The 15396-nt window shown below is 51.7% G+C and overlaps 1 protein-coding gene across 18 annotated transcripts in view; it reads left to right on the forward strand.

Annotated features, from left to right (window-relative positions):
* The window catches only part of SNTG2 (syntrophin gamma 2), a 198653-nt gene that overhangs the window by 92296 nt on the left and 90961 nt on the right, over window positions 1-15396 (forward strand). For 15 of the 18 annotated variants that reach the window (XR_003682319.2, XR_003682321.2, XR_003682322.2 and 12 more), the window contains 3 exons: window positions 1554-1597; window positions 1710-1751; window positions 12013-12100. Coding sequence is in view for 14 of the 18 variants with exons in the window: in XM_028496836.2 (XP_028352637.1) it covers window positions 1554-1597; window positions 1710-1751; window positions 12013-12100 (174 nt within the window). In the remaining 4 variants the exon portion in view is untranslated. The remainder of the gene's footprint in view (window positions 1-1553; window positions 1598-1709; window positions 1752-12012; window positions 12101-15396) is intronic. The other 3 variants (XM_028496844.2, XM_028496847.2, XM_028496849.2) reach the window with 1 other exon arrangement.

Raw genomic sequence — 15396 nt, forward strand, 5'->3', positions numbered from 1 at the left:
TTAAATTTATTAATATAAAGACTGTACTTTATTTTCAACAAAATTTAATACTAGTTAATGACTAGAACTAATATTAACAATTGACATTAAATATTTACCTGGAATTTAAAGAATTCCAGTGTTAATAACTTATTATTTGGTTTCCAATATTTAACCAAAGACTTATAAATAAAACAAATCTAGAGGAAGGCAAAAAAACCTGTGAAAATGTGTTTTCTGCAGGTCTCAGCCTGTCTCTAACCCGTGCTGTGGCGGGACCAGCCCTTGTGGCTCTTATTGTGGTCGTACGATGCCTTCAGCGGTAGCCATGAGGGGACTGAAAAACTAAAGGTTCGTTGCCGACAGGACCTGGAAATCACACAGCACCCCTGGGCCACACAGCAATGGAGGCTGCCAGCAGAGAGCGCGAGGCCCGGGGTCCTGCTTTCACTGGGGTCGAGGCCGGGGTCTAGGGTTTCCCGGGATCACTCTTGATTGGTGAATTTGAACATAAAGGTGGGAATTTAGAGCACAGGAGGAGAAAAAACAAGGGGCCAAATGGTCAGTTACTGAAATCAACCAGGGTCTCTAAAGCGCGGGGGCCTCACCGCGACGCGGGGGCCTCACCGCGACGCGGGGGCCTCACCGCGACGCGGGGCCGGGGCCCTGGCTCTGTCTGGCGTGTAGCCGGCAGACTCGTCGAGGGGAGCAGAGCTGAAGTTGGACGCTTGCGTAACGAAAGAGAAAAAACAGCTGTCAGGGTTTACACTGCAAAATGCTTTACGTTTGGTGCGAATTCGTTCAGTCTTATTATTGAAAGGAGTAATCTCTCTGCCTCTATGAAAATAGAAAAGTGAAGGGGAATAATGCTGTAGAGATTATACTCAAACTTTACAACGCAAAGGTTTTCTTTCCTTTTTCCTTTAATATTCTGGGCACATTTTCTTTAATTAAAGCAGTCTATGTAAATGTGTTCCTGAGAAAGGGGAAGATGCTGAGTGGCTTCTGGGATTCCTATTTTATTGTCTGTGTCGACTTAATGAAAAATGGGGATCAGACTTTCCACACATGTAATGAAATCCTTCATTAGGAGGAAGTGACATTTGTGCTTCTCTCTGAACAAGTCTCTGCGTTTACAAAGTAACTCTCTTAACGTGCTTAAAATTAGCTGAATGTTTAGCTTCCCGGCTGGGCGAGGGGGGCGCTGGGGCTGTGCTGTTGGTGTTTCCCCACACCGTGTACACACGTGCACGCGCACACACACAGACACACAGGTGCTCACGTTCTCACACGTCACACATGCGAGCGTGTGCACACACATACGCACACGTTCACCCACAGAGACTCCTGCATGCACACACATCCACACACACGCACACGTGTGCGCACACATACCCACACACACGTGTGTGCGCACGTACCACACACGCACACGTGCACGCACTCACACGCACACTCACACCTGCACACACACAATGCCAGCTGCTGCAAACTCTAACCCTAAACCACTGCCAGGAGGAGCACGATGTCTCTGAATCTCTCTTAACACTGTTGCCCCTTTTGCGACCCTGCAGCCCACCAGACAGGGATGTTATTCGTAGGGGACGCCCTCCTCCAGGTCAGTATTTTAAACTTCAGTCCTTAGCTCTGTTGCATGTTAGTTTATGTTAGTTTTGAATTGAGACGCATCAATTATTATCCTCAAAATTCTTAATTTGTCATCTTTTCAGGTTAATGGCATTAATGTGGAAAACGCAACCCACGAAGAAGTGGTAAGTGTATGATATTTTATGAGTTTTGTTCTTTTTATTAGATAGCCTCCTATTCTCATTATTTTTTTCTCTGAAAGTTCATTTCACGGAGTGTAGTCATAGACACAGAGCTTTAGAAAAGCTTAGAAAGTTTAGGAAGTCGTGTTTCGAAGGGGCCTCTGTGCCACGTCCCTTCACGATCCACACGTCGTGGGTCCTCTCCGATGCTGTAAAAGGTAGATTTGGTGGCTGCCATTTTAAAGATGGGAGGGTTGAAATTCAGGGAGTGGGGACCCCGCCCGGGTGACCGGAGGGGAGCCTGTGAGGGTCCGCACACCGGCCCCCTCTGGCTTTGTGTGCTCGTCACCTTGGAGGACGTCTCGGGACGCTCGCCTCTGGTGTGTGTCTGGGATGCTGGCCTGTGGACATGGGGGTCACAGGCTCCGCCCCAGTGTCCCTTTCCAGACATGAACCTTGCCCAAGGTCAGGTCAGGCTCCAACACAGCGTATTAGTAGGTCGTTAACTAGGTGAAGAATTACTTTAACTTGCTCCAGGCACGGAGGAAAGATTTGCAGGTGGGATGACGTGTTTCTTGGTCTCAAGGGATTTGTAGTTTTAGGTTTAGGTTCAAATGGATGATGTGCTCTCATCTGTTTACTTCCTAAACTTAACATTTGGGTTATTTTTCAATCTCTGCAAAAGTTTACTTTCTTAAGGTGAGAAGATACATAGTAATTCCAAAAGAGACAGTGTACACCTAGGTACCTTTATCCCAGCCCAGGGAAAGTAAAAAGCATTCATCTGAAAAGAAAGACTTTCAATTTAAGTAAATGATGTGTAAAGCTTATAAATGGAGCTATTCCAATACTTGACTGATACAAATATACTTTTTGGACCAAATTATCAAATTACAAGTCTACAGTCCTATGTGATACAAAAGCCATGATTGGAGCACTGCTAATGACATACAATCTCAGCTTTTCAGACTTATGAAGTTCATAAAAATATTAAATTTGTAAAAGACCTCAGAAATCACAGTTGCACACTGTGAAACTCATTTTTCAGAGTAAATTCTAGATTCACTTAACCCTAAAAGAAGAAAAGTCAGTTCTGCTCCACACAAGATCCACAAAATGAGCCTCGTCCTGTATATTGTCTCCCTCTTTGGAAAAGTTGTACTGCTTTTGGGCGACAAAAATGGGTTTATTTCCCTCTTTTTAATACACCGTGTGTCCTCATCCACATCACCGTATAATATCGTAGCTGACGCGGCAGAGAGTAAACTTTCCATAATTTTATTGGGCAAATTCTGAGACATCTCACTATTCAGAGAGGAAGGAAAAATGATGTTTGGAACATCATTTTCACCTGTGTGCAGAGGTTAGTGATGCCTGGCGGGAGGTGGCGCGGGGGCAGCTGGTCCCCCTGTGGGACCCCCAGGCCCACACGTATGGCAGGAGACCTGGCAGCAGAGTCCCCACAAGCAGAACCCAGACCGATGTCCAGTGAGAGTCAGAGAAGGGTCAGTGCTCTGTCCTGAAGGATCTCAGAACGAAAAACATTACAGAACTTCATTTTTATGCAACATGCTCAGAATTTTTAAAAAAAATCTCAATGTTAAATTAACTTCTAGTCCAGAATGGCAGGCCAGGGTTTTAAGTCCCATGAAAACCATTGATTAAAAACTGCCCTAACTGATAAAGCTTCACAGACTTGTTTTATGAGGCCTCCTTTTCAAGTTGAAACGAGTCCTTTTTATACACATTTGATTCATGCACAGCAGCTTGGTCATCACTGAGATCTCAGGACAGATTCTGAGTTCTGGTGATTTTGAACTCGAGAACCCTTAGAAATAAAGTCTTCACTTGTGTTTAAAAAATGGTAGAAATGGAACCTTCCAGGTCACTGTTCCAAGCAGCAGCCAGGCCATCACACCCCCAGGACCCCCGCTCACGGCATCTCATGGGCCGTCACTCAGCAGCTTGCAGCTGTGTTTGATAGAAGGTGTCCTGAGGGAGCTGAGGCCGGTCGCCTGTTTCTCCAGGTTGTTTGGCAAGTACGTGTGGACCCTCCTTCCCCTGAGTACCAAAGCATCCGTCAGGTGTCAGCAAGGCCCCTGCCCTCAAGGATGAGCCTCTGCTCTCGGGCCCTGGGCTGTCCCGGCTTCCTCTTCCCCACAGCAGCCGACTTACTCCCGGCCCCCCACCTCCTCACATATTCCCTCCTTGGGCGATGGTCACTTTCTCTCGGTCTCTGCTCATATGAGAAACTGTCCCGAACACAGGAGGTTAAGGCAGCGCTCCATCTTGTTGGAAGGAGCATAAGTGCTATGGAAAGAAACAGGCTGAAATAAGTAGGTTAGGTAGAGGGAAGGTCGACGGATAGAAGGTAGGTAGATAGGTAGACAGACAGGTAGACAGATAGATAGACAGATAGCTGATAGAACATGGGTGGGTGGATGGGTGGATGGATAGCAAAATAGAGATAGAGATAACCGACCAACAGTATTTTCTCATGCATGAGTTGGCAAATTGTTCAGAGACATGATTCTCCACCCCGATGTGCAGGAGAATCACCTGACACCCGCAGAGGTTCAGCAGGTGGCTTTGGTTCAGCATCACTGCTCCCTAATTCCCGGACCTCGAAATTAGCAGGGTTCAAAGTCGTTGGAATGGGAACCTAAACTCCCAGTAAAGTCACCGGTGCGCTTTGTGGGGCTTCCTTGGCGCAGTAGCTCCGGGGGCGGGGGAGTCTGGCTCTTGTTCACGTGCTCACTTCCTCCCCTGGGGCCTGGTCCAGGCCGGCCGCGTATAAACTGCTGCCCTTCGTAGCAGAGATGCGCGTGTCCAGCCCCTATGGCCTTGGGAGACAGAGGACACTCAAACTCTGACGGATGGGACTCTGTGTTGTAGCGTTGACTACGGTCGAGCATCCAGACCCTACCTGAGCCCAGTAACCAGGTAGGAGCTTTTCCACGAGGAGAGCAAACACAAGGGTATGTGTGTGATTATCCCGCTAGCCTCCTCCAGACACCAGCTAGAATCCCATCTGCCACGGCCACTTCCGGCGCCTGAGGTCTTTGGGCGGCGGGCCGGGGCGGCAGGGCGCTTGCCCGGGGCAGCGTGGGTACAGTGCAGAGCCGTCTCCGCGTCGGTAGCACAACGACCGTGAGGTGCGTGGGAAGAGCAGCGTGTCCAGCTGTGGGCCACGCCCCCATCGGGATCCAGGCCACGCCCCCATCGGGATCAAGGCCAGCCCCCAGCGGGATCCAGGCCAGCCCCCAGCGGGATCCAGGCCACGCCCCCAGCGGGATCCAGGCCGGCCACCAGCAGGCCTTGCCGTCTTGGCGGCAGGGGTGCTCCCGCGGCAACTCGTTCCCACGTCACAGGTGCCAGGCCCAGCCCCCTGTCTGTCTCTGGGGCCACTTCCCGCTCTGGCACTCCCGCGTCTTCACAGACTCTCTAGGGTGTTGCCTCCTGTCCCCGCAAGGTGAATACACACAATGTCACGAGGCAGCTGACCAGCCGGGGGCCGCGAGGGCTGGTGAGATGCTGGGGGCCTGGTGGCGGAAAGACGGACGATCGGCCTGGCCCGGGTGCAGGAGAGTCAGGGTCCACTATTGCCGTTGCTTCTGCTGGCGTTTGCTGACAGCCAGAACCTCCAGGAAAGGGAAGCGTTGGCTGTGTCTGTAGTTGTAACCCAGGTACCAGGAGCGTGTTCTATTTGTTCTGGGAAGGAGAACGCGTCTGGAGCCACGGTTGTCGTTGTAGTTCTGTGCGGTTTATACTTACAATAAAGTGCGGTTGTTCCTGACAGTTCACGTGCTTTCTGCGGGGGCCAAGTACCTAAGTTGGCTGGGAGGGTGGAGGAGGCCACATCTTCCAGGTCTTCTGTGCAGCACGGCTGTGGTTTCCTGTTTGACCCCAGAGAAGCAGTTCTGGGGGTTCCCACTTGACCCTTCTTGCCTGATAGGCCTGAGTCAGGAAACTAGCCTGGAGATTCTACCAGTTAGGGAATATGTCTGTTCAACCCTCTGTTCAGGGAAGGGAAAGAGAACCACAGGATGTGTTAGGGACAGATGTGAGGTGGCTCCAAGACGAAGGACGCCGATCACCTGGCCGACATCAGCATCCTGTTCTGACGGGGGGACCAGGGCAGGTGTTGGGTGTCCAGGCGTCAGCACAGACCGGCGTCTGGAAGCTTTGCTCTCACAGTGCTGTCACTGGTTCCGCACGTCCTTTTATAGAGGATGGGGGGGTATTTGCAGAGAAAATGTTTGGCAGTCTCTCTTCAAATGGACTTAGACTCTCCTTTATTCAAGGGATGGTGAAACTATGAATCAACTCGGTTCTCAGCACTGATGGAGAATCTACGGCTCTGTATGTATAGCGATAACAGGTCAGGTCTCTGTTAGCCTGGTGGAGACATTTATCACTTACGCAGATCAATTACAGCTGGAATTTATTCCTCATCTATTGATATTTCAATCCTCAGGGCTCCACGATCAGTCATCACCACACCCTCAGCCCTCCTGCCCGTCACAGGAACCAAACCACCTGTGCTGGTGGTTACCTGCTGCTGCCTCTGTGGCTCTGCCGTCTAGGGTCCTGTTGTCTCTTTCAGATTCAGGAAACCAGTGTCAGTGGAAGCACAGCCGGTTACCGCTTCCAGGTCTGAAGCGGTCCTCTGGCTCCTGTAAATAGGCTTCATGTGAATACAAACACGGGGCTCAAATATTGAAAGAATCCTGGCAAAGCGAAGAATACACGCTAAAATTATATATAATATATAAAATGTAAAAGATATATATTACGAATGAATAAATACATATGTTAAGTTTAGTTTGTCTAATAATGTAGGTGTTTAAGCAGAAGTGAGTGAATTCATTTTCCAAAGGAGAGAACAGTGTAGCTCTGTCTCTGTTCAGGTAAAAGGTGTTTCCCGACTCCTGCAAGGACTCGCTCCTGCTCTGAGACCAGGGCGGCAGTCCTCCGGGACTGGAAGGATGCGGAGGGTACAGTCCAGGCGAGAGAGTTCACGGGTAGTTTGATGCGGGGGTGAGGTCCCTCACTCACCTGAAGCAGTTCTCTCCAGAACCGCACAGGGGTGAGTGCCTTGAGCTCCCTTGCCAGCCAGCAGGACGGGCACCTCGGCCGTCAGACACTAGGCAGCTCACCCCCCCGTGGCGCTTGGGGCTGTGAGTGGGGTCGACGCTGGCTGCGGGGGCCTCAGCTCCATGAACTGCTGTGCTTTGTCTCAGGAAACCTTCCTGCTCACTGGCGCTGTAAGTACGGACGCCGAAATCATTTACAGCAAAACAGCCTCTATGCTTAAAGTGTCCTGGTTCTGCAAATGAAGCATTTGAGAATTCATATGGCAAAGAGGCAAAATACCGTTGAGAAAACACCGAGCTGCATGCGGTTCGCCACGCCAAGCAGCTGGGAGGATCCCTGGGTTCTCACCACAGGCACTGCCACCTGCTGCTGGGGGCAGAGGGTGTGTTCAGGGTGATGGCCGGGCCCCTGTGCGTCTGCAGAGAAGGGCCCGGTTGCAGATGGGCAGGCGGGGGAGGCCTGATGAGCCTCAGGGCCCACGTCAAAGGGCCTGTTCCCAGGAACCCGTCCGTGAGTGCAGAGTGGACCAGCCCAGGGGTCGCTGGTCACCGTCAGGTAGAAGGACACTCAGACGGGGGTGAAGGCGGGTGTGCAGCCAGGGCTCTGGGGGCGGATCTGGGGATTTAGTAGAATAAAGAGGTGGTGAGGGCATCGGCACCATGAGGGCCGGGAGGGCGGAAGTTATCGGCCGGCGGTAGGTCTCGGTGGAACCAAAGAATACGCCCGTGGAGCTGGAGGTGGAAGGGCAGGCGTGGGCGTCGGGGCTCGGCGCGGAGCGTGGAGGCAGCGGTCCAGACGTCGACAGTGGTGGTGTTAGTAAGGGAGGGTCGGGGGGGACCCAACCCCGCAGGCGACGGCCAAGGGGCTGGCGGGCCAGCGGGTGCAAGTGTGTGTGTGTGTGTGAGTGTGTGTGTGTGGAAGCCTATGTATTCGTATGTGTGTGTGTGTGATCCTGTGTATTTGTTATGTGAGTGTGAGTGTGTGATCCTATGTATTTGTATGTGAGTGTGTGTGATCCTATGTATTTGTATGTGAGTGTGTGTGAGCCTATGTATTCGTATGTGTGTGTGTGATCCTGTGTATTTGTATGTGAGTGTGTGTGAGGGGGTGTGAGCCTGTGCATATTTGTCCCACATAAAACCCACATTCTCTCGAGAGCACGTGGGACAGTCACAGCAATTGTTCAGGCCACAGAGGAAGCCAAGAGTAAGCATAATATAGGTTATGTCCTCTAAGCAAAATGAAAACTGCTTTTAAAAATTTTCCACATATCTGGAAACTATCAAAATAGTTATACTTGTGTAAAAAGAAAAGCTAAAGGAAAAAATACAGACATGAACAATGTTGAAACACTTCATATAGAAATTATGGGAAACAACTAAGTAATGCTTAGGGGAAGATTAACGGTTTTTAAGTATGTTCATTAGAAAGCAAGGAGGCAAACAGAAAGCCATTTTTTACCTCAAAAGTTTGAAGAAAGAGCAACAGAGTGTGACCCACAAGGGTAAAGAAGGAAAAATAATAAAGATGAATCACAAAGAATCACAAAATATAGAGGACAAGTAAAAGAGACTTTCAAAACACCGAAAGTTTATCCCAAGTTTGCTCGTGTAATAATACAGGACAGAGAGGCTCTGAAAAGAATTCTAGAAATATTAGTGAAGGTGCAGGGGGTTGTGACCCTCTCAGCAGAGACACGCGGGTGGAGGATGGAGGGGGATTAGTCACTGGACATTCGTGAAGTGCAGCCCACCACCCGTGTGAAGGATCAGGACAGGTCTGTGCGCTGACGTGCGGTGAACTGCAGATTCGATTTTACGCAAAGAGAGTGATTCGTCTAGTGGACATGGTTCCATTGACGTGGAAACAGGGCCAAAGAAGAGGACAGACAGTACACGTGGTGTAGCGTGCTTTCCTGCGTGTGCCTCTTTGTTCCCACATGGTCATGTACCTACATGTGTGAGCACGGGGCCAAAAGGCACACAAATTGTGAATTCTGCTAGATGTCACCAAAATGCCCTCAAGAGAGAAGGCATTCTCACAAACGCGTAGACGATTTCCGGAAGGACACGCAAGATACGCCAGTAGCCGTGTGTCTGAGGTGTCCGTCCAGGGCTCTGGCATGTGAAAGACACCCATCCTTTCATCGTGTATGTGTTTGTTACTTCCTGTTCTAAAATATCCAGTCATCATATTTCAGTTACAACATTTTAAAGCTGCGCTGGCTCCTCAGACATAACCATATGAGATGATTTCTTCACTCCCTGGAAGGCGTCCTGGGTGAGACAACTTTGGAGACTCTCTGGAGGAACTGCTCTGAGGCCGCAAGGCTGCCAGCCCCTGTCCTGGACCGAGTGTCTGTGCCCCAGATTCACAGGTTGGAGCAGTAACCCCCGGGTGATGACGTCAGGAGGAGGAGCCTTTCGGAGGAGAATCCAGGGAGATGAGGTCATGAGGGTGGGGCCCCGTTCAGTAGGATTAGCGTCCGTGTAAGGGGGGGACGCCAGAGTTCACTCTGTGCCCTGTGAGGACACAGTGAGAAGGTGGCCCTCTGCAGCTAGGATAAAGGCCCTCACCAGAGCCCTGACCCGGCCGGCGCCCTGACCGCGGGCTCTGCCTCAGAACTGTGGCAGAGTGTGTCTGTCATCCAAGCACCAGCCTGTGGCTTTTTGTTGTGGCAGCTCAAGTAGTTTACCTGAGACACCCAGCAGTTTAAATGGCTCGAGCGGCATTTTAAAAGCTTGGGGAAGATTCATACGAGAGTTGAATCCTTCCTAAAAAAGAAATATGTCTGACTCACCGGTAAAACTTGGCATCCCAGCAGGTGAGTCAGAGGTGGGAAATCGGGACCTGCACCTACTTTGTCAGAGCAGGGCAGAGCAGAGCAGAGCAGACGTGCCCGGTGACGGGGACGCAGGCGGGAAGGTGGCCGGAATTGCTGGTTTTAAATAGATGCAGAAGCAAGTCCGTGTCACCCTGAGGCGGAGCAGCGGCCCCGCCATCCAGAGCCGAGCGTGGAGTCAGGCTCCCTCCCGACACCCGTCAGTCCGAAGGTCGTGCTCTGAGGGGCAGACATAGCTTTGAGGTCATTCGTTGAATTCGGAGGCATTAATGGTCAGTCGTCAAAATATTTTCTCAGACAACACATAAATACTTTGAACTAAATTGAAAAAAAAAGAAACTGGTGATGAAGTAAAACCTTTGCCTTGTCCAAGCGTTTCAAAGTCTGGAAGCATCAAGGCAGGGTAGACACTTGGGATTTGAAAAATAATATTACGCTGAAGTTGCGCCCACTCTTTCATCACGCTTTACCGTTGTCCCCGGATAAAATTAACTTGTCCAAAGTGATGTTTCTTCGAGGGGCTGGGGAACAACGCTGAAGGACCGAGCCATGTAAATATGTGAGCGAGTCTTTTGGGGGCTAATTAGCCTTTATTAGATAGATTTTAATGCTTTAAACTCCATTTTATCTCCAGGAAGACTTGTAAAGTTGTTAAATATATGCTCACTTATTGAGGTAGAGGCGTGTGTGCGCGGGTGCGTGTGCGTGTGCACACGTGGGCAGACCCACATCACAGAAGCAGCGGGAGAACTTGACCACGGAGAGGGGCACACATCTCAGGCTCGTGCTGTCCACGTGACACCCTGGTCTTAAATGTAAAGCTCCATGAGCCCCCGGGACGAGGCAGGCTCTTCGGCGGCCGTCCCCTCCTCAGATGTGACCCACACCCTTGCGGCAGCCACGTCCGGAGAGGACGGCACTGCAGCTCGGGGTCCCTTCGATGCAGGAGGAGAGGGCGCAGCGACACCACGGTTTTGTCAGACTCGCCCTGGGTCGCCCTGGGAGGAGGAGGCGCGTGGGCCCCGTTGCCCTTGACGGCCTGGAGGCGCCGAGGCGGTGGCCATTGTCTCTGGGGCCTCGGGCCGGCCGGCCGGTGGTCCCAGCTGGGCCCCAGCTGTTGCGTCGTCCGAGCAGAGCGTCCGTCTCATGGCCGCGTTGCTGGGCTTGGTGGAGGCTTTGAGCCCTCCCCTTCTCCCTGCCGTGGGCGGCAGCCCTGACTTCGGGAGGACAGACCCGGGGGCGTTTCATCCCGTGTCTGCACCTGCACCCACCCAGCGGGAGACGAGGGGGCTTCGGGAAGGGGCGCCGGGGTAGGCCCGCCTCAGGGTTCCCAGGGCACCCGCCTGGTGAGGCGTGAAACGGAGAAAAGGCCTCAGGGTCATGAGATTTCAGGCGTGGAAGAGACACTACGGCGCCCGTGGCGCAGGAGGCTGTGGACGCAGGGCCTCGGGGAGAGGGGGACAGACGGGTGCTTGATGAGCCGGGGGCGCCCCTTCACGTCGGCTGGCCCGGGCTGGGGCGTTTGGCCGGTTTCACGGGCCGAGGCGAAGCGGAGGAGCTCAGGCTCGGGGGACACGGAGAACGTCCCCGGGGTGACGGGAAAGGCGTTTCTGTCGCTCTCCAGGCACAGGCAGGTCGTCAGCAGGGGCGTGTTCAGGGGAGGGCCGGGGCCGCGTGGAAGCATCGCACGCGTTCCCGTTGGGACGCCGGGGGCGCAAACACGTACAGCTTCTTACTCCGGGCTTTGGCTAATGTGTCTGAATTACGATTGCTTAAACGAGGCAAACGTTGAGCGTTAAAAGCTGACCCTAGAGCTAAAGGAATGAGCTGTTTGGGTTACAGGGGAAGGGCCTGAACCGTGGGGATGGTGACACTGCAGCCGAGAAGGGCGAAGTGATGCCCGGTGATTTCTCCAAAATTAAAATGTCGTTTAAACTTCGAAGCTCATATTTTCGGTTTGCAGTGTCACAGTTAACCAGCTGGCGTGTGTTGCCAGCGTCTGAAATTTGTCAGTTTGCGCGCCACGCGGGTTTCTCACATGACTTGAGTTTCCGGGATGGCGTGGGTAGAGTGTGCAGGGAGCCTGGCCTCAAATCTCTGCTGACGTGTGAACATGTGTGTAGCTGAGGCACCAGAGTCCTGTACCTGGGGACATACAGCCATCCTCTGGTTACGGCAGGTAAGGCTCGCAGGACTTCCAGGGTTTCAAAGGTAATCGTGAACGCTGAAATCTCGGGAGACAGGCGAGACGGGTAGGGATTTATTTCTCTTTCTGTTCTGGTCACTTTGTGATGGTAAAGTAGCTGTCTTTTGTCACGTTGACAGGTGCATCTTTTGAGAAATGCTGGCGATGAAGTGACCGTCACTGTCGAGTATCTCAGGGAAGCGCCATCATTTCTGAAGCTCCCATTAGGTAAGGGGGAGGGGAGAAGTTCAAGGGTGCCAGGCAGCCCATTATTTATCCAAACCATATGGCACCGGCAGCAGTGTAGATCGTTTCCTGAGCTCATGTTCCGAGAGAGGAAAGACGCAGAGAGCGCCTCAGCATTGCATGTTCCTGAGACGTCCTACCCTTTAATCCGTCCACAGACTTTTTAAAAGAGGGCGTCCCCAGACGGTGCTTTGTCAATGAATTAACTAAGTTGCCTTCCTCAGGTCGCCTCACTGTGACTGTATTTACCTACACACGCACATGCACACATGTAGGAGCAAAGTTTGTATTTAAGGTATCTATGTTGACTTGAGAAATATTTAATGTAAAAGAGGAAAGAACAGTAAACCTGCACCGTGATGTGTCGCCGTCGCCCATGTTTTCCTGCAGAGCCTGTAATTCTCTATTATACCTGCTGCGGTCCAGCAGGGAAGTGGGTCAAAACAGGTGCTGTGACTCATTCTGTTCAGGAGCATGGCTTTACAGAATTTAAAAAGTTACCGTCCTTCCTTGATTTAGCGGCAGGGCCTCTGTTGGGTACTGACCTTGGAACCAGACGGGCTCTGGGCTGAGGGCGGGCCCAGGGGCTGCAGCTCTGCTGGCGGCTCAGCACTGTCCAGGCTCACGGGGAAGCGCCCCCACCCCCCCGCCCCCACGGCAGCCCCTCTCTTTTCCCTTCTTTCTCTGGCTTTTTCTCTCACATGAAGGGACAGCTTCTCTCTCCTGGGCTGACCTTATGACTGGAATCTTCTCTCTCTGTTCCATCGTTGTCCTGTTGTCGGAGCCTCTGCTGCCGCCCCTGGGCCTGGCCCAGCTCTCTGGGGCCACGGCAGCTGCTGAGACCCGATCTCACCTTCGAATCCACGGTCACAAAAAGGGCCATTGAACTTCTGGCCCTGCTCTGCATCCATCTTCCTGAGTAACCGAGCAGATCGGTTTCAGCAGCTCGATTTTTGTCCCCATCAGACCTCAACCTGGAAACCATACTGCTCACTGATCTAAGAAAAACTGACGATCCCCCCAGGGGTATGAAAATACGTCAGTAGGATTCATCACACGTCCTGACTTCTAAAAAGACGAACATGAGAAATCAGGCCACAAGTTCAAAGAGAAATAAATGCTATACACAGCACAAGAGTTTACTGGGACTTTACAGTGATTCTTCTAGAAGAGGGTAAAAGACCCATGGACAGCCGATCCCAAGCATTCACCTGGAGCCCAGGTGTTTGGCTCGTGTGAGTTTACAGCATCGTGTAGCCGAGGGGGGCGTGTGCACGGCTCTGCCTGGACATCTCTCCTGCGGGCACCTCTGTGTGTAGAAAGCTGCGCTCACCTGACGGTGTGTCCGGGAGGGCACAGGAGGCGGGAGGGGTCTCCTCTGGAGACAGTCAGTGCCGACTTTGATTATTTTGCATAAATTCAGACTCTTAGACTTTTTATGAAATAGAATTCACATAACATAAAATTCACCATTTTGGGGGCTTCCCTGGTGGCTCAGTAGTTGAGAGTCCACCTGCCGGTGCAGGGGACACGCGTTTGTGCCCCAGTCCAGGAGGATCCCACATGCCGCGGAGCGGCTGGGCCCGCGAGCCGTGGCCGCTGGGCCTGCGCGTCCGGAGCCTGTGCTCCGCAACGGGAGAGGCCACAGCGGTGAGAGGCCCGCGTACCGCAAAAAAAAAAAAAAAAAAAAAAAAAAAAATTTCACCATTTTGAGGTGCGTGCTTTGGCAGTTTTTAATTTTTCACTGTGCTGTGCAGCCATCACCACTATCCCATTCCAGAATATTTCCATCATCCCAAAAAGGAACTTTGCACCAATCATCCCCTCCCCCAGCCCCTGGAAACCACGAATCCACTTTCTGTCCCGTGGATTTGCCTGTTCTGGATGCTTCGCGTAACTGGGGCCATGCAGTGTGTGGCCTTTCGTGTCGGCTTTCTTCACTCGGCATGTTTTCCAGATTTATCCACATGGTACCCCGTGTGCAGGTGTTTCATTCCTTTTTTGAACTGAATAATTTCCATTATTTAGAGAGACCATGTTTTGTTTCTCTCTTCATCAGCCGACAGCAGGTGGCTTGTTTCCACCTGGGGACCGCTGCGCCAGTGCTGGTGTGAGCGTTCATGTACAGGTCTACGTGGACGTGTTTTCAGTTCTCCCGCCCACACACCTGCGAGTGGAGGTGCTGTGTTGTACGGCAAGTCTGGGTCGTATTGCTGCCACACGGCCTCCGTGGCGGCTGCACCATCTCACGCCCCACCAGCCCTGCACGAGGTCAGTGTAGCTCCTGTAGATCACAGCTCATTTTTTTAGGTTAGGTACTTTTGTAAATACTCATTGAAACTATTTGTGTTGTATTCTTTTCCAGTAGTTGTTTTTTGACACTAACTATTTTTATTATTAATAATTATTGACACTGATATTTTTTAAATAACGGGTTTAAGTAGTGATAAGCAGAGACAAATATTACAATGTTCAGATTTCTCTTTTGGGATGTAGATGAAAAATTGCTCCTTCACCAGCAGTAAGTTGACAGAAACCTGGAGCGCATGAGTGATCAGGTTACAATCCACTCACTCACTCACTCAGCCTCCCCTCCGGGTTGATTTGGCAGAGTTAGTCCCTCCAGTGAGAGCATCTGGAGAATGAAGGAAATTAGAAAATATTTTGATTTCGCTCCCAAGTCACTGATGAGCTAGTTATGGAAATAACACATGTGCCATCAGGAAAGAGCTGCAGATAGAAGATGCAGTAAGAAGTCGGTAGAGGTGCTGGCAGAACAGGCTCTGGGTCCAGAAGCAGTTCTGAGCGTGGGGAGCGGGTCGCAGAATGTTTGGAGGGTTAGGAAAACAGGAAGGAAGCTGGGTGGTCAGATGCAGTAAGAACTACTGTTCAAGCAGAGTTAAGTTGTCGTGTTCTCAAGCCTTCTTGGAGCCGTTCAGTCCATTTCTCCGCCTGCCGGGATGCGGTGTGGAGTGGTTTACAGACGTGTCGGGCCTCACAGACGCTCTGGACGCGGGGGTGGGAGTGGGTGCACAGAAGTGCGTCCGTCGGATTCCACGCCAGCTTCACGCGCTGCTTTCCTTAGGAGTGTGGAAGCGGGAAGCGTTGCCCACTTGTTATGACTTGTCCTGCTGCCGGGCCGGCCTCAGCGTTTCTTTCCCCTCCTCAAGCACCCGGGTGGCCTGTAACAGGCCCTGGATTTTGCTCAGGGGTCAGTAAGGGTCTCCTTTACTGTATTTCCCAGCTGCTTCTGATTCTCACAGCAGGGAAGTCGCACG

This window comes from Physeter macrocephalus, chromosome 12 (assembly GCF_002837175.3).
Source record: "Physeter macrocephalus isolate SW-GA chromosome 12, ASM283717v5, whole genome shotgun sequence".
NCBI classification, from domain to species: Eukaryota; Metazoa; Chordata; class Mammalia; order Artiodactyla; family Physeteridae; genus Physeter; species Physeter macrocephalus.